This window comes from Camellia sinensis, chromosome 1, assembly GCF_055761805.1.
Source record: "Camellia sinensis isolate YWXY chromosome 1, ASM5576180v1, whole genome shotgun sequence".
Taxonomy (NCBI): Eukaryota; Viridiplantae; Streptophyta; class Magnoliopsida; order Ericales; family Theaceae; genus Camellia; species Camellia sinensis.
In genome coordinates this window covers 10,697,083-10,716,261 of record NC_138961.1, presented here as the reverse complement: position 1 = coordinate 10,716,261, position 19,179 = coordinate 10,697,083, and the positions used below count along the sequence as shown (strand labels likewise).

The following is a 19,179-nucleotide window of genomic DNA, read 5'->3' as shown; positions in this document are numbered from 1 at the left end:
CCACCACCACCACCCACTCGCTACCACCCACCACCCGCCACCGTCACCCACCCACCCACCATCACCACCCACCATCACCCGCCATCCACTTGCCACCACCCACCACCCACACCACCACCACCACCACTACCACTATCACCCACCTGCTACTGCCCACCACCCGCTACCATCACCCACCCGCTACCACCCACCATCCGCCACCCACCTACCACCACCTGCTACTACCACCACTACCACCCACTCGCTACCACCCATCACCCGCCACCGTCACCCACCCATCCACCGTCACCACTTCCCACCACCGTCTTCCGCTGCCACTTGCCACCACTTGCCATTTCTCACTCTTTTTTATATTTTTAAAATTTTTTAAACATTTTGTCAATTACCAAACACGTTTGTAGTTTATGTTTTTCTAAAAATAAATAAAAACCAGTTTATAAAATTTTTGTAAACATAAACTGAAAACGTAAACGTTAACAAACACAACCTAAATGATTGTCTTAGTTTAAAAATTTGAAGAAAAAACGTAAACTAAAAAAATGAGTTTACGTTTTCAGTTTTCAATTTTTTTTTTCAATTAATTTATTTTCAATTAATTTTTCAAATGATTTTTTTTGAAATAATTTTTTTTTTCAAATAAATATTTTTTTAATTATTATTTTTCAATTAATTTTTTTTTTCAATTAACTTTTTTTTTTCAAATAATTTTTTTTTCAATTATTTTTTCAATTAATTATTTTTTTCCCAATTAATTTTTTTTTCAATTATTTTTTTAATTAACTTTTTTCAATTATAATGTGTGTGATCCCATTGTTATAAATAATAAAAATAAATATAAATATTTTAGGCCTGAACAAATATATTTTTTAGTTTATATTTTTAAAATTTTGTAAACATATGTTCAAACCAAACGCGTTTGTAATTTATGTTTTTCTAAAAATAAACAGAAACCAATTTAAAAAATTTTTGTAAACATAAACTAAAAACGTAAATATTACCAAACACTACCTTATAGTTTCTGAAATTTTGTCTATTATGTTTATGCCAATTTATAGTGTGATTATACATTTTGTAATTGATGAGTAAAATATTTTTTTTATTAATTTTACTTAATAAAAATATATAAGAATTTATATTAAAAATAAATAAAAAAAAATTGAGTATAAATTGATAAAATTATAAATTAATAATTTATTTTATTATAAGACTCTAATTATTTTAATTTTTTTTATTATGATTATTACATAATTCCCCCAAATAATTTCGGCCAAAAATTTGAACAAACATCCAAATTTCCAGTGAAAATCAAAATTCCCTCCTCTCCCTCAGACCCTTTCTTCATCCCAAACGTCTTCAAAAATTACTCTCTCTCTCTCTCTCTCTCTCTCTCTCTGCCCTTGCCACGGCCGAGACCTGCGCCGCCGCATCATCTACCACGGAGAAAAGCTCCCAAAGCTGTTGACAAAGATCTGTATAGGATCTCGCCGGAGCTCCTTCTCGCCAAGCACCGAAGAGTGAGTTTATTCTGCCTTTTTCTTTTCCTCCTCGTTTTAGCAAGCTACATGCCTCAATGTATGTCTCTCTTTCTCGCTCTGCTACTTGTTTCTGTCCCTTTCTCCATCTCCATTCTATGAAACCCTAGACCGAAATCCCCTTCTTCGAAACTGCCCCTTTCACGTGAACTCACTGGGTTTTATAAAATTAGGAAAATATGATTTGAATAGGTTTAGGTTTTTTATGTTTGTTAGTTGTGTTGATTCCATATATATATATACACTTGAAATTTGGCTTGTGTGAAATCTGATGTGTTGGTAATTGAATTTTGTAACCATGTAACTGATATGAGACTAATTTTTTATTTGCTTATTGAAATCTGTTTATTTTTCTAACAATTACTCTTGTGGTGGCTTGATTTTGGACATTTGCTTATTGGACTTTTGTTCTGCAACAGATTTCTAACAATCCATTCAACATACCCTATTTGCTTATTGGACTTTTGTTCTGCAACCCAACTCTGAAGAATCATGATTTGAGGCACCTTACTAGGAACATAGATTACTATTAATTCAAATAATTTGTTAAACAAAAGAAGTGTTTGTGCTATAATCAGTTGAGAGATTGCTAAAATAGGTCCATGAGATATATACCTTTTAGTTTAGGGCTACTTTTCCTTTCTTTTCTTTCTTCCCCCCTCACCTTGCATTTTGAGTTGTCTATGACTCTTTTCTGTTGGATTGATTGTTTAAATTCTGCCTTCTCAACCCTGATTTGACTAAGAACCAAACCCATTTAAGATAGTTCATCTAAATGGTTAGGCCTCCATAATCCAGGCCATAAATTTGTTGGACCTTCGGTGTAGTGTTCATAATCTCGACCTTCTTTAAATTTTTAGCATGTTCTCTTTTGGGATTGGTTAGAATTATCTATTTGTTTTGGTTTTTGAGGGAATTGTAGAGAACTATACAAGAATCGAAGTAATAAATATGTTGGGCAATTTGTGAGCTCACCTATGTCATTAATCTGGCACTGTCATATGTGATTATCTTCTTTTTGAGATGTAAAAAATGTTCAATACATATTTTCTTTACATATTATCTTCTTTTTGAGACATTTCTCGTTCTGCTTTGTTATGTTTATCTCGAAACAGGTTGCTTGTTTTATTGATTCGGCTATCATCATTTTACTTGTGTTCTTACTTCTATTCACAGGCCCAATTATTATTATTTACCTTTTGCTTTCTGCATATAATGGCTGTAGTTGATTCAAGGAGACTGATTTCAAACATTTTTTCATTTTTTTTTGGCGTTTTCTTGTTAATGAGAAGGTTCTCTAACATTTTGTGATCTATAGCTCTTACATGAGGTGTACGGTGCATCTATGTTTGTGTGCATAAGATCAAATGTTCATGGATCTACCAATTTATAAGAGACTTCCATGTTTTGTCATCAATTAGTGGATATTAAATAATATGTACTCAAGATATTTTAGTGACTGTTCTAAACAAAACAAAATGTGATTAGTCTAGTCTAGTCTAGTCTAGTCTAGTAAGCTCTCTCTATCACCAACAAGAAAAGGTTGGTTGTCTGCAAAGTCATCCCAATATATATATATATATATATTTACCTACACAAATTTGCTAGCATATATAAACACGAAAATTACTAGTTTTTTAACCATTCCATACACAGAAATCACTTAAAGTATTAAGTGATAAATCCAATTTGAAAATATTATATTAGTGAGTGAATCTATTATAATTTGTTTTTCATAATAATTATAATATTGTATTTTGTGAGTAATTTCCATATGACTTTTATAGTTGACATAAATCATAGTTCTTAAGATACACATAAATCATAATTTTTGAGATAGATTTTGGACTCGATGGGTAACATTATTAATTTATTCAAAAAAAATTTGACATAGGCAATTGAATGTAAAATTGATCAACTTCAGCATAAAATTTATTTATCTAGAGGCAATATAACTCGTATAGTTATTTATTAACAGTCCATACATTTCGTAAACATCCATCTAGTACTTTTACCACTTCAATGTTTTTTAAATTTTTTCTGTAAAACTTTATTTTTATACTACTAATACTACAGCGTAATGATTGGTTCACTGGAATGAAATTAAATAGAAAGGAATAGTTATTCCTTAGCCTCTCTCTATACAATGATTATTCTCTCATAATAATAAGAGATGATTTTATTTGTAATATATTTTTTATAATTTTTTTAGTGAACCAAACGTGAGAATGGACATTATGTGGAATGATTATTTCATCCACTTCATTGCAATGAACCAAACATAACATAAGGGCTAAAATTATTTGGGGTCCCTATTTTTTAGATAGAATTCCAGAGCCCGAGGCGGCCTTGCCCTCCTTGCCTCAGGACCGGCCTTGGTTGGATGGTTTCTAGCTTTGGTGAAAGAGTTAGCAATGTTTGGGATAGTGACCCATTAGTTAATAGATCAATAAAATGGGGCATAGAAAATGTGGTATTGTTCATTATTTTGGAATTTGGGACCACATTGTTATTCAAATTAGCTCCAAGTTGGAAGGTCAATCTATTGGGAAGTTAGGATTCAACGTTAATTTTTGTTGTTCTTTCCATTGAATGGCAAGTAATGTAGGGTACCTTTTTCAATAGTAATATCAGTTTAGGTTAATTTCTAACAAAATTTCAGATAAACAAAAGTCTTTTCTAGGATGGTGAATTCTACAGGACAGCTTTTGTCAGGCATTTGATAGGAACAGGCAAAGATAGAAAAGGGGAATTGATGACTCTGATTTGGTCTTTAAAATGGAATCCAATGCTTTTCATGAAAAGGCAACCTCATTTTAGGGTCTAGATCCCTTATGTCTCTTACAAGAATGAGAGACTATCAGATAAATAAGAAATAGATAAAGTAATTGCAAATTTCAAAATTTAATTTTCATTTGCACCGAATACATATCTATACTCTATTAGTATGTAATTATTTTTTCGATTTTCATTTATCTGATATTTGTCCTACAAGAACTGTTATATGCCATTGATGTGTGCAGGCAAAATATAATGCCATGTTAGGTTGATTGGTATAGGGTATGTTGAATGATTGTGCACAACATCATGACTATTGTGCCTATACTCATTAATGTTGGAAAGTATGCATTTTCGACTATGTTACGATATCAATGCTAACAATCAATATGGGTGGTTGGCCATTTTGGTGGAGCACCATGAAGCTTCTTAGGAGGTCTTGGAAAATGGTTTTGAGATCATTGTCATATCTCAATATATGACTGGACTCTTTTTTCTCTTTTCTTTTCTGTTTTTTTCCTTCTTTTTTTTTTTTTTTGGTTGATGTATTACCTTTAGCAATCTCATTCTTTTTGGTTTTCTCCTTAATTTTCTCTTCAATGCAATGTTCCAATCACAAGCATCCTTTTACGATGTGACACAAAAAGGTGAAACTCACCATTTAAAAAGTTTTGTCATTCTTTTAACAATTTTTTCTTCATGAATTGTTTGTCTTAGTGAAATAGATTTTCTTCTAAACTAAGAAATGAAAAATAGAGAAAAGACCTAAAAATTAGGATACGGGTACAACCAACATACATTCGTAAAATATATATATAATTTTTAGTATTGTATTATATATAAACTCAAACCATTTTTGAGCCAATGGCCAACCACTTTATGCTTTTTTAGTAGGTCCTACACAAAAGAAGAAGAAAATTATATGAATGTGCTTTGCTTTCTATAACGTTGAAACCATCATATTTCCTTAATGTTATGTTTGGATCATAGATTTAGCTAGGGATTTGGAAATGGAAAGGGAAAGGGAAAATGTGTGTTGAATGTAATTATAAGAACATTTGTTTATTTAATTTTTTTTTTTGTATATATTTTTATTTAATTTTTTGTTGAAGTGGTCAAACGGTTGGTTGTGGTACATTTGTTTAAGTGTTTATTTATGTAATGGTTATTGAGACTTTGAACAAAGGTAGTAGACTTTCATCTTTGTTATTGTTTATGCAGTTTGTTAATGTCAAAAGATGTGCAAAATAATATTTTTTCGTACATATATTCTTTCTTTTCTCCCCACAATCATTAATTTCTTTACGTATTGTCTTCTTTACTAACTCTATTTCAATGTTCTGTTTTTGTTTGTTATAGGTCCTCAATTTCTCCATCTTAACGTAGAAGTAAAGCTATACCTCCTCCATCTCTTCGTCTCTAGCGGTTGCATTAGCAGGTGTGTTTTTTAATTTATTTGCTTTTAATTAATAGCAGGGCACTGGCGGGTGTGCTATTTTATTTATTTGTGCTGTCTTTTTTTATTTATTTGTTTATTTTAATTGATAGCAGGGCACTGGCGGGTGTGCTATTTTATTTATTTGTGTTGTCTTTTTTTATTTATTTGTTTCTTTTAATTGATAGCAGGGCACTGGTGGGTGTGCTACGTTATTTATTTGTGCTGTCTTTTTTTATTTATTTGTTTATTTTAATTGATAGCAGGGCACTGGCGGGTGTGCTATTTTATTTATTTGTGCTGTCTTTTTTTATTTATTTGTTTATTTTAATTGATAGCAGGGCACTGGCGAGTGTGCTATTTTATTTATTTGTGTTGTCTTTTTTTATTTGTTTGTTTATTTTAATTGATAGCAGGGAAATTCTGAACTGATACTTTTGCTTCCCACCCACGACAAAAATAAACATAATTTTGTGGGACTAGAGAAATGTACATGTTTGAAAAGAAAGAACTCTAGGGCAAAATTTCTTCAACTTTGGTTCGTTAAATTTTCGAGTCGATATCAAATGAGTTTTTCTCAAGCCGACTTGAAGTAGTTTGGTAGTTTTAGATTCATCAAACAGAGCTGACACCATTAGGGGTGAATGTGCTTTGCTTTCTATAATGTTGAAACCATTAGGGGTGTGCAGCGGATGGCCTGACCCGCCACACGGACCCGACCCGACGAGCTTTGGGTGGATGCGTGACCTGTGGTGGACGGATGCGGGTCTATTTTTTTTCATTTTCTCGGGTTCGGGTCGGGTCACGGATAATCCGCCAATTCTATCTGTTCACCCGACCTGCCCGCCCTCTTATTTTCCTCCTTTTCCCCCCCTGTGTTGCCTCCTTTTTATTTCATTTCACGTTTTGTAAACCAAGGTAATCTTCTCATTTCATCTATTGAAAGATTTTTTTTTTTGATTAAAGGTTTTAATTATTTTTGTGATGTTATATATATAGTAGCGTAATATTGAAGTGATCTGGTTATGCAAATGTTTGTACTTGGACTCTGTTTTACTTATCTTGAGACCCATTTAGCTCTTAGATTAGTGTTTGCTTAAGATCATTTTCAGCCCTTCACCAATTTTTTCATCTAATTTGGTTCCAAATTTGAGTAAAAAGTTTGATTTGATATTAACTACTCCAATCCTTTCATCAATTTTCCATTGAAATCTTTTTAAATTTTCTCCTCTTATCCAAACAATTAAAAATAATTCCTATTACCTCTAATAAGGGACCTCCTCATTGGTGTCTTGTGATTGGTTTTTTTTTAACTTGCTTGTTTTTCAACTTTGTCCTCTATTTTTTTCCACTTTCTGATTAAATTTATAATGTAGTATTTGTTTTGGTTAAGTCACAAAAGTATAACTAAGCTTGACCAAATTCATTGTTTATTATTGGTAAATCATTTGGGATATTTTTTTTTTCCAGTAATGATTTCAGTCAGTGATTTGAAATCTTACGTGTATTGAGGCTATCATATGTCAAGTTGTTGATTCTGCTTCAGCAGCAAACCAATCTGTGTATTGTGTGTTCATGGCAGCACAGCATCTCAGTATTGTATTACCTTTTTACTTATTGTTGGCTCTTGGTCCAATATTGATAGCTTTTTTAAACATACTCATGTGCATATTAATGTGCTTTGCATAGTTTAAAAATGAGTATTTGTTAATTTCCCTTGAAGTCAATAATGTGAGCTTGAGGTGTTTAAAGCAAAGTGAGAGTGATGAAAACATCTCCACCACTGTTCGACAACCTTGTGCAGTTTAACATGCAATTCTTTTGCTATTAGTCTCGAAAGTGTGTGCATCAGATTGGTATAATGGGCTGGAGCAATCAACTTTGCATTACACGTTATGACATTAGCTCAGGCTTTAATTGGTTTTGGTTTTTGCTCTGTGATGCAGATAGCTCTGTTTGTTTCCTCCGGTGATGCTGTGCAGCCGGGTTGGCTTTTAACATTCCTCAAATGCACAAATCAGAGAAATGTGAATGCATCTAGTTAAGGTTTGTGGCTTTAGAGTTGAAGTAATGTTTACTTTTGTGCTGCTAGTGTTGTGTGTCAGATTAATTGGTAGGGAATGTGCAGCTAGAAGCTTCACAGTTTCAGCTGATTTTTTATTTCTTAGAACTGCATACAGTTGTTTCTACCTTTTTATTTATTTTTATTTTTTTGTAAGGTGTTGTTTCCAGGTGCTCCTTTGCTCACCTATTTTATATGATTTTCTTAGGTTCTTTTGAATTTGTCTCTTTTCTTAGGTTATTACAAATGAGCATGAGCAGGTTACTCTCAATTTAACATGTAACTTACAATAGTTGAGCCCTGCTCATGCACACATAAACAACCTAGCTGCAGTGTTCATGTATGCATTGCACATAGGTGGTGGTTGAGGAATTAAGTGCACATTAATTTAGTAATTTTTTTTGAAAGTGTACATGTTAAATTATGTCAAAAATTTGTAAAATTTTAAACCGCCAAACCGATCGCATCCATCCGCCAATCAGCCAATCCGTCAAAAATTTGTAAAATTTTAATTTCGTTACGTATTGTCTTTTTTACTAACTCTATTTCAATGTTCTGTTTTTGTTTGTTATAGGTCCTCAATTTCTCCATCTTAACGTAGAAGTAAAGCTATACCTCCTCCATCCCTTCGTCTCTAGCGGTTGCATTAGCAGGTGTGTTTTTTAATTTATTTGCTTTTAATTAATAGCAGGGCACTGGCGGGTGTGCTATTTTATTTATTTATGCTGTCTTTTTTTATTTATTTGTTTATTTTAATTGATAGCAGGGCACTGGCGGGTGTGCTATTTTATTTATTTGTGCTGTCTTTTTTATTTATTTGTTTATTTTAATTGATAGCAGGGCACTGGCGGGTGTGCTATTTTATTTATTTGTGCTGTCTTTTTTATTTATTTGTTTATTTTAATTGATAGCAGGGCACTGGCGGGTGTGCTATTTTATTTATTTGTGCTGTATTTTTTATTTATTTGTTTATTTTAATTGATAGCAGGGCACTGGCGGGTGTGCTACTTTATTTATTTATGCTGTCTTTTTTTATTTATTTGTTTCTTTTAATTGATAGCAGGGCACTGGCGGGTGTGCTATTTTATTTATTTGTGCCGTGTTTTTTTTATTTATTTGTTTATTTTAATTGATAGCAGGGCACTGGCGGGTGTGCTATTTTATTTATTTGTGTTGTCTTTTTTATTTATTTGTTTATTTTAATTGATAGTAGGGCACTGGCAGGTGTGCTTTTATTTTGTTTGTTTATTTTAATTGATAGTAGGATACTTGCGAGTGTACTGTCTTTTTTTTAGAGGGAGATGATGTCACAAGAGAGAGATTGAATTCATTTTTGGTTGAACTCAAATTTGTTGAATGACATGTAAATGTCTGGAAATTCTGAATTGATACTTTTGCTTCCCACCCACGACAAAAATAAACATAATTTTGAGGGAGCAGAGAAATGTACATGTTTGAAAAGAAAGAACTCTAGGGCAAATACATCACAAGCTGAACAGTTGATTGTTATAACTTGCTTTGATAACTTTGGCGAATTTTAAAATTTGTTATTTACTTGGAATGGTGATCAAAAAATTTGCCCCTATGTTTATGTGTGTTGTAATTATAAGAACTCTCTTGATTCTTATTTACTTGGAATGGTGATCCATAAATATATGGTGATCCACTAATGTTGATGAAGGAAAAAGTTCACTACCGCCATTTGGGGTTGGGGATCCGAAAGTAGTGAACACGAAGGGGAATACTGCGGGATCCTACATGGCTAAACCTCGAAAGCCAAGGCGATGCCAATGTTGCAGGTATACATTATATTGTGCTTTGTGTCTTAATTTTTTTGTTGTGAGGTAGTCTTGGCATTTTTGTTCTCTTTAATGATTGGTGATTTACTTGACAATGTAGGGTCGTCGGCCACACGAGGAGAACTTGCCCCCAAAACAATCATAAAACGGGACAAGTGGGTAGAAATTTGTTTGAGGAATACGATGATTATGATCCAATTGGTACTCCCACCCCTTTTACACCGAAGCGTCCCAGGAATAATATGAGGCCATGTAAGATTCACCCTGTGAAGAGACGACTTTTTGTCACTAATGTGGATACGTCTCCAGTGCAGTTGAGCAAGGATGTTAATGACTTGCGTAGTTGCGATGCACAAGTTGTCCAAAATTCAGCGTTCACTGATGCGGATACGTCTCTAGGTAATTACTTTTATGGCATCTTTTCAGTTCAAATTATGTTCATTTTGTTTACATTTGCTTTGCAAATTTTATGTGTGGCTGCTTAATTCTAATTTGTTGATATGCCAAGATAGATTTTAGCTAGAACATTTAGATGTCATAACTGATTATGATGTTTACAACTTGATTATGGAAATAAATAATTTACGACCAGAAAATGACAAAAGAGTGTGTAATGACCAATATATCAAAATTCAATTTGTTATGATTTGAATCATAGATTTCAAGTGAACAAACCTTAACGACAATATAATTTGTTTCTGCAGGTGTTGCTGTGGGTAATAGTTGATATGATCGAGCGGGTGATATTGGAAGCTAAACTAAGATTTTTTTTAAATTTTTTTTTGAGGACTTAAATCTGTTAGTATTTTGTATAAATACTCTTAAATGATGGTTGATGGATATTTGTTTTGCTGTATGGAAGTTCATATTTTGTATGCACACTTCCTTTTTTCCTTGAAGAAAGAATTTTGTAAGGAATTATCATTCACCAAATGAGGTTGTAAGAAATCCTACACTGCCTTGCAATAGTAACTTGCTTTTCAATATTGTTGATCTTCCGTCCAGGTTCATCAAAAGACACTTCAAGATGTATATATGTGTGTGGTTTTAATATCGTTGATGGATGAATTCTTTAAGATGTATATATGTGTAAGGTTTTAATATAAATTTTAGACCACAGTTGCACTAGCAAAGGCTATAAAGCCATTTTGTTTAGTGTTTTTGCTCATTTTCGAAGCAAATGCACAACAGCAAGTGCATATAGAAAATTGAAGGTCATTATTCGATCGTTTTTTCCCATAAAATATTCTCTTGAAAATGACCAAATTGTCATTTGGTATCACACACTGTATTGTTCTAATTTATAGAAGTAGCTGCCTCTGCCATTCTTGACAGCAGATTTTGCGAAGTATCTGAATTTACTCTTGACTGGGAATTTTTTAAATGTGTTTTTGTTATCCATATTTTATCTCTTTTACGTTTATTTTAGGTATGGGATACATATAATTATTTTGTGAAGTGATTGAGATAATATAGCCACGGAAAATTAGAGAAGCCTGAATTGTGATATCTTTTTTGGTTCTTGAATTTGTTAAGGAAAGGAAAAAGTTAATTTTAAAAAAAATAAATGAGAAGCAAAAATTTCTTACTGGGGTTTGGTTGGGCTGGGTTTAGGGTTGCTAACGAATTGAAATTTATTATTAATATAAGTATTATTATATATTTTAATAATAATTTTGTATTTTTTTAATTTTAATAAGTAAATTAATTTAAATTTAATTCATTTTTAAGTTCGAGTTTGAACTTGGCTCGTTTATGTAATTGAGCGAGCTCGAGTTCAACAAATATTTGACGAGCTGAGCTTGAGTTCGATTTTTGAAGCTCGACTAAAACTTGCTCAAGCTCGAGTTCGACTAATTCTTAATAAACGAGCTTAAACATTGAAAATTTTGATTCGGTTCGTTTGCAACCTAGTTGGGTTTCAAGGAAGAATGTGTAATAACCCACATTCATGTCTTAGTCATGTTCATGTACATTTGCATGATTTTGTCTTGTTAAGCTTGCATTTGTAGACTTGGACTTGTTTTGCCTAGGTAAAGGTTCTTGTCTTGTCTTGATGCTATCATGTTTTCCCTAAGTGTTGTATGCATGCTTTGTTCCTTCCTTGCTATGTTAAGCCTAGGTCATGTTAAGCCTAGGTCATGTCAAGCCTAGGTCATGTCAAGCCTAGGTCATGTTAAGCCTAGGTCATGCCAAGCCTAGGTCATGTCAAGCCTAGGTCATGTCAAGCCTAGGTTATGTCAAGCCTAGGTCATGCCAAGCCTAGGTCATGCCAAGCCTAGGTCATGTCAAGCCTAGGTCATGCCAAGCCTAGGTCATGCCAAGCCTAGGTCATGTTAAGCCTAGGTCATGCTAAGCCTAGGTCATGCCAAGCCTAGGTCATGTTAAGCCTAGGTCATGCCAAGCCGAGGTCATGTTAAGCCTAGGTCACACCTTTGAACCTCTTACACCTTGGACCATCTTGGAACCCCTTTGGTTGACCTCCACCGTCACCTAGGCATATTGGCCGAGATGTTATCACCTAGGCGTCCGAGATCCTTAATCCTTGCACCTAGTGACCTTGTTCTGGGACTGGAATGACCTAGACCGAGGTGTGGCACATCTAGGCCGAGGTGTGGCACAGCTTAGTCAAGTGTTGTCCTTCCTAGCTAAGGTCATTGTCACCCTAGTTGCCGAAGTCTTGTGGTTAGCCGATGTCAATACTTGCCGGAGTGCCATTCCGAGTAGCTTGCTAGATACACCTTGTCAGGGCCTTGTCTTGTCAATCTATCACCTTTTTGAAGAGAACCAACCAACCGTTGCCACGTGTCCGAGCTGAGAGTTAAGTTAGCCGGCAGAGAGAGAAACCCCTCATTTGTTGTATCTTGTTTTGAAGAGTAGAGAGAGAAGCTCTAGAAGAGGGAGAAGAGTTCTTGAGAGAGAGTGGATTTCCAAGCTTGATTCTTTGAGATCGAACCGTTAGATCCGTGTTCTAAGGTTAGATTCTTGATCCGCTCTTGTTGTTCTATATGTTTATGATATTGCATTGCATGATTGAATATGATTTGTAAGCCATGCATTGCTTTGAAGTTTGGTTTTAGAAAGAGAAAATGGTTTTCATGTGTTCTTCAAGAAAAGTCATGTTTTGATCCGAAAGCTCATGCCTAGATCCATGTTTTTGTGTTTGTTCTTGCATGATTTTCAAAGTATGGGTACCCAGGTCCATGTTTTCGAACTCATGTCATGAAATCCCAGATCTTGTAATAACAAGTTATGATTTTAGCATTCATGTTCTTCATGCTCATGTTCTTCATGTTCTTCAAGGAGGAAACCCAGATTTCCAGGCTTCATTTCCCTAGGTGTGATCACCGACACCACTCTTGCCTAGATCACACACCTAGGCCAAGCATCGTATCTCACCTTGGCCTACCTTGCATGATCACTTGCACATTAGTTTATCTTGCATGCACACCTAGGCTAACCACTGCACACCTAGGCCGACCATGGTACACCCATGCCGGCACCTTGTAACACCTCGGCAGACAGCTGCATACTGAAGCCTAGGTAACCACACCTCGGCCAAGAGGTGTGGGACCTCGGCCAAGACCTCTTGAGTTCACCCAGCTAGGTCGTTTTAGCCTAGATCATCTCTGTGCATCCATTCCAGGACCTGGTTGGTACCCAGCATGTTTTCCCTAGGTGTTTCCAGCATGTTTTCCCTAGGTATTTTCAGCATGTTTTCCCTAGGTGTTTCCAGCATGTTTTTCCCTAGGTGTTTTCAGCATGTTTTCCCTAGGTATTTTCAGCATGTTTTCCCTAGATGTTTCCAGCATGTTTTCCCTAGGTGTTTCCAGCATGTTTTCCCTAGGTGTTTCCAGCATGTTTTCCCTAGGTGTTTCCAGCATGTTTTCCCTAGGTATTTTCAGCATGTTTTCCCTAGATGTTTCCAGCATGTTTTCCCTAGGTGTTTTCAGCATGTTTCCCCTAGATCATTTGCATTCATGTGAAGCTTGTTTTTAAGAGTGCGTTCAATAGACTTTGCCATGTGTTTGTAGGACTTGGACCTTTGCCTTGATCCCGACGTCCCAAGAACTAGGTGAGTGGTATTTTTAATAAAGTTATGTTATAAAGTTTTGACAAAGCTTTGCTTCGTTTTAGAAAAGTATTTGATCAAGCATGAATGATTATCTCTATTTTGTGTATCAAGTATAAGCTTTGTTTTGATGACATTCTTGGAAAGTCCTCCCATGCTAGGGGACTCTAAGCCCATGTAGCACCATGTTTGAGAGATCTCTGTCATCGACGGTCTATGAACGGATGGCCCCACCGACGGTCTATGAACGGGTGGATTTGTCTAATCGATTCCGGGTCGATTATTCCCTTGTCTTGTCCGAAATGTCATCACCCCATGTATTATGTAGATGTTATTAACATCCCAAGCAAGATTTGAAAGACCAAGATTTGATTGATGAACTTGATTCATCCCATGTTTTGAACAAGCTATGATATATGTATTGTTTTGACAAGGACCTTGGAAATCATTCATTTACCCCTTTATTACTTATATCATTCACTGAGTATCCAAGCTCACCCTCCCTATGTATATATGTAGGTAACAAGTTAGAAGTCGGCTACGCCGAGATGTGTGTTTTGTATGCATGTTATGTCGGCAGTGAGGACGTCGGCAATCTTGAAGCTTTTGTATTTGAACATGTCGGCTGAGAAGCCCTTTCGTTAAGATGTGATATGTATTTTGTACTTCATTTCTTCATGTATTCAAGTTGTAAAGCTATGTAAAGATGTATGCCATTTCATTTGACTTATGCACTGCTCTTATGGACCACTTGTATCTTGAATTATTGCTTCCGCATTTGTGAGCCCCCTATATAAATACTCTGATTGTGTGTGAATTTTGTAAGTTGGCCTTCGGTAATTACGGATTACTGGCCATCACGGCACCAAACTACTAGGGGCGGTTTGGGGTCGTGACAGAATGGTATCAGAGCACGCGTTCCTTATAGTACGTTATTCACACACTTTGAGTCCTAAAGAGCATAGGATGTCCCTTAGAAGAATGTTAAGATTGCATCATGTTGCTTGCTACTTGACAAGGTGTGCATTATCTCGGCATGAGCATTTTGTTACATCGGCATGATCATGTTCACTTGCACACACGTTCATCTGTTCATTTTATTCTAAGAGTCACATCCTACATACCCCCAGCATCATGAGAAGAGGGAGACCCCCAGTTAGCCGAGATCAATCCGAGGACAGAATAAACAGATTGGAAAGATTGGTTGAAAGTTTGGCCGATGAATTAAGGCAGGCAAGGCAGCAGAACACCGGTACTACCTCCACCCAGGCCGAGCAGACAGATGGCCGACATGTAGTTCCACCACCGCCAGTACCACAAGTGCCTCCGCAGCCAGCTTTGTATGGAGATGACACATTGACCCTGATCAGAGAATTTAAGAAGATGAAACCGCCAAAGTTCCATGGAGGTATAGAGCCGATGAAGGCAGAAGCATGGATTCTTGAGATGGAGAAGTTGTTCGAGGTTTTTCCTAGCACCGACACTCAGAAAGTGTCATTAGCAGCATTCACTTTGGAAGAGGACGCTCGAAGATGGTGGATGATGATCCGAGAAGGTAACCCAGACTTGACTTGGGCCAGATTTTTGGAGCTGTTCTATGACAAGCATTTCCCGCTCAGTGTCCGAGATCGCAAAACCACAGAATTTCAGATGTTGACCCAGGGTAGCAAAACAGTGGCGGAGTATGATCGTGCTTTCACCGAGTTGGCAAGGTATGCACCTCATATGGTCGACAACGAATACAGGAAAGCTCGCAAGTTTGAGAGTGGACTTCGAGGGCCAATTCAAGACCGGGTTAATTTGCTTAACATGCCGACGTATGCTGGAGTGTTAGATAAAGCCATCCTTGCAGAAGCCAACTTGAACAGAAGTCAGAGTTTAGGGGAGAATCAGAAAAAGAGGCAGACCTATGACAATCGCCAAGACCAGCATGATGCCAAGAAGAAGACAAATGTGGACAGTTCCAACAATACGAACCAGGAAGGTGGCACCAGGCCGATATGTACAAGTTGCGGGAGGCGACATTTTGGAGTTTGTCATCGGACATCTGGAGCATGTTTTGAATGCGGTGAGATGGGTCATCATATTAAGGATTGTCCCAAGGTAAAGGCTAGAGATGATAAGAAGAGATGAGAATCCGACTTTCGGAATTATTTTGGGGACAAGGTAAGTTAAGTTTGGGGACCAAACTTCTTTAAGGAGGGTAGACTGTAATAACCCACATTCATGTCTTAGTCATGTTCATGTACATTTGCATGATTTTGTCTTGTTAAGCTTGCATTTGTAGACTTGGACTTGTTTTGCCTAGGTAAAGGTTCTTGTCTTGTCTTGATGCTATCATGTTTTCCCTAAGTGTTGTATGCATGCTTTGTTCCTTCCTTGCTATGTTAAGCCTAGGTCATGTTAAGCCTAGGTCATGTCAAGCCTAGGTCATGTCAAGCCTAGGTCATGTTAAGCCTAGGTCATGCCAAGCCTAGGTCATGTCAAGCCTAGGTCATGTCAAGCCTAGGTTATGTCAAGCCTAGGTCATGCCAAGCCTAGGTCATGCCAAGCCTAGGTCATGTCAAGCCTAGGTCATGCCAAGCCTAGGTCATGCCAAGCCTAGGTCATGTTAAGCCTAGGTCATGCTAAGCCTAGGTCATGCCAAGCCTAGGTCATGTTAAGCCTAGGTCATGCCAAGCCGAGGTCATGTTAAGCCTAGGTCACACCTTTGAACCTCTTACACCTTGGACCATCTTGGAACCCCTTTGGTTGACCTCCACCGTCACCTAGGCATATTGGCCGAGATGTTATCACCTAGGCGTCCGAGATCCTTAATCCTTGCACCTAGTGACCTTGTTCTGGGACTGGAATGACCTAGACCGAGGTGTGGCACATCTAGGCCGAGGTGTGGCACAGCTTAGTCAAGTGTTGTCCTTCCTAGCTAAGGTCATTGTCACCCTAGTTGCCGAAGTCTTGTGGTTAGCCGATGTCAATACTTGCCGGAGTGCCATTCCGAGTAGCTTGCTAGATACACCTTGTCAGGGCCTTGTCTTGTCAATCTATCACCTTTTTGAAGAGAACCAACCAACCGTTGCCACGTGTCCGAGCTGAGAGTTAAGTTAGCCGGCAGAGAGAGAAACCCCTCATTTGTTGTATCTTGTTTTGAAGAGTAGAGAGAGAAGCTCTAGAAGAGGGAGAAGAGTTCTTGAGAGAGAGTGGATTTCCAAGCTTGATTCTTTGAGATCGAACCGTTAGATCCGTGTTCTAAGGTTAGATTCTTGATCCGCTCTTGTTGTTCTATATGTTTATGATATTGCATTGCATGATTGAATATGATTTGTAAGCCATGCATTGCTTTGAAGTTTGGTTTTAGAAAGAGAAAATGGTTTTCATGTGTTCTTCAAGAAAAGTCATGTTTTGATCCGAAAGCTCATGCCTAGATCCATGTTTTTGTGTTTGTTCTTGCATGATTTTCAAAGTATGGGTACCCAGGTCCATGTTTTCGAACTCATGTCATGAAATCCCAGATCTTGTAATAACAAGTTATGATTTTAGCATTCATGTTCTTCATGCTCATGTTCTTCATGTTCTTCAAGGAGGAAACCCAGATTTCCAGGCTTCATTTCCCTAGGTGTGATCACCGACACCACTCTTGCCTAGATCACACACCTAGGCCAAGCATCGTATCTCACCTTGGCCTACCTTGCATGATCACTTGCACATTAGTTTATCTTGCATGCACACCTAGGCTAACCACTGCACACCTAGGCCGACCATGGTACACCCATGCCGGCACCTTGTAACACCTCGGCAGACAGCTGCATACTGAAGCCTAGGTAACCACACCTCGGCCAAGAGGTGTGGGACCTCGGCCAAGACCTCTTGAGTTCACCCAGCTAGGTCGTTTTAGCCTAGATCATCTCTGTGCATCCATTCCAGGACCTGGTTGGTACCCAGCATGTTTTCCCTAGGTGTTTCCAGCATGTTTTCCCTAGGTATTTTCAGCATGTTTTCCCTAGGTGTTTCCAGCATGTTTTTCCCTAGGTGTTTTCAGCATGTTTTCCCTAGGTATTTTCAGCATGTTTTCCCTAGATGTTTCCAGCATGTTTTCCCTAGGTGTTTCCAGCATGTTTTCCCTAGGTGTTTCCAGCATGTTTTCCCTAGGTGTTTCCAGCATGTTTTCCCTAGGTATTTTCAGCATGTTTTCCCTAGATGTTTCCAGCATGTTTTCCCTAGGTGTTTTCAGCATGTTTCCCCTAGATCATTTGCATTCATGTGAAGCTTGTTTTTAAGAGTGCGTTCAATAGACTTTGCCATGTGTTTGTAGGACTTGGACCTTTGCCTTGATCCCGACGTCCCAAGAACTAGGTGAGTGGTATTTTTAATAAAGTTATGTTATAAAGTTTTGACAAAGCTTTGCTTCGTTTTAGAAAAGTATTTGATCAAGCATGAATGATTATCTCTATTTTGTGTATCAAGTATAAGCTTTGTTTTGATGACATTCTTGGAAAGTCCTCCCATGCTAGGGGACTCTAAGCCCATGTAGCACCATGTTTGAGAGATCTCTGTCATCGACGGTCTATGAACGGATGGCCCCACCGACGGTCTATGAACGGGTGGATTTGTCTAATCGATTCCGGGTCGATTATTCCCTTGTCTTGTCCGAAATGTCATCACCCCATGTATTATGTAGATGTTATTAACATCCCAAGCAAGATTTGAAAGACCAAGATTTGATTGATGAACTTGATTCATCCCATGTTTTGAACAAGCTATGATATATGTATTGTTTTGACAAGGACCTTGGAAATCATTCATTTACCCCTTTATTACTTATATCATTCACTGAGTATCCAAGCTCACCCTCCCTATGTATATATGTAGGTAACAAGTTAGAAGTCGGCTACGCCGAGATGTGTGTTTTGTATGCATGTTATGTCGGCAGTGAGGACGTCGGCAATCTTGAAGCTTTTGTATTTGAACATGTCGGCTGAGAAGCCCTTTCGTTAAGATGTGATATGTATTTTGTACTTCATTTCTTCATGTATTCAAGTTGTAAAGCTATGTAAAGATGTATGCCATTTCATTTGACTTATGCACTGCTCTTATGGACCACTTGTATCTTGAATTATTGCTTCCGCATTTGTGAGCCCCCTATATAAATACTCTGATTGTGTGTGAATTTTGTAAGTTGGCCTTCGGTAATTACGGATTACTGGCCATCACGGCACCAAACTACTAGGGGCGGTTTGGGGTCGTGACAGAATGCATAGGAATTTTTCAAAACATTATTTTTCTTGCATGGTTCCTAGAGAAAAATGAATAGACACAAGCTAAAACACTTTGGTATTGTTTTATTTTAATGTTTTGTATTCTTGAAAATAGAAAAAACGAAAACGAACAACATTTTTTTTTTTTTTTGAAGTATACTTTTTATAAGAAACTTTAATGTTGTTATTTGAAATTTTCAAAACTGTTTTTGCATAATAGTAAAAATGATTAGTTTTATTTTTGAAATC

General features: G+C 36.8%; 2 protein-coding genes across 2 annotated transcripts in view; both read left to right on the top strand.

The window, feature by feature from the left end:
- The window catches only part of LOC145823217 (receptor-like protein EIX2), a 192,369-nt gene that overhangs the window by 8,350 nt on the left and 164,840 nt on the right, over positions 1-19,179 (top strand). The gene's annotated exons all lie outside the window — the stretch shown is intronic.
- Positions 1,320-10,590, top strand: LOC145789531 (uncharacterized). Its single transcript, XM_082866286.1, has 7 exons — positions 1,320-1,514; positions 5,670-5,748; positions 7,692-7,791; positions 8,382-8,460; positions 9,489-9,606; positions 9,707-10,005; positions 10,311-10,590. The coding sequence occupies exons 5-7, from the start codon at positions 9,566-9,568 to the stop codon at positions 10,331-10,333; spliced, it is 363 nt and encodes a 120-aa protein (XP_082722412.1). The 5' UTR covers positions 1,320-1,514; positions 5,670-5,748; positions 7,692-7,791; positions 8,382-8,460; positions 9,489-9,565; the 3' UTR covers positions 10,334-10,590.

Excerpts from the sequence above, each read along its gene's own strand:
- LOC145789531 (XM_082866286.1), top strand. The coding sequence starts at position 9,566 with ATGGCTAAACCTCGAAAGCCAAGGCGATGCCAATGTTGCAG. Across the intron at positions 9,607-9,706 it reads AGGCGATGCCAATGTTGCAG|GGTCGTCGGCCACACGAGGA; the intron begins GTATACATTATA and ends TTGACAATGTAG. Across the intron at positions 10,006-10,310 it reads TGATGCGGATACGTCTCTAG|GTGTTGCTGTGGGTAATAGT; the intron begins GTAATTACTTTT and ends TTGTTTCTGCAG.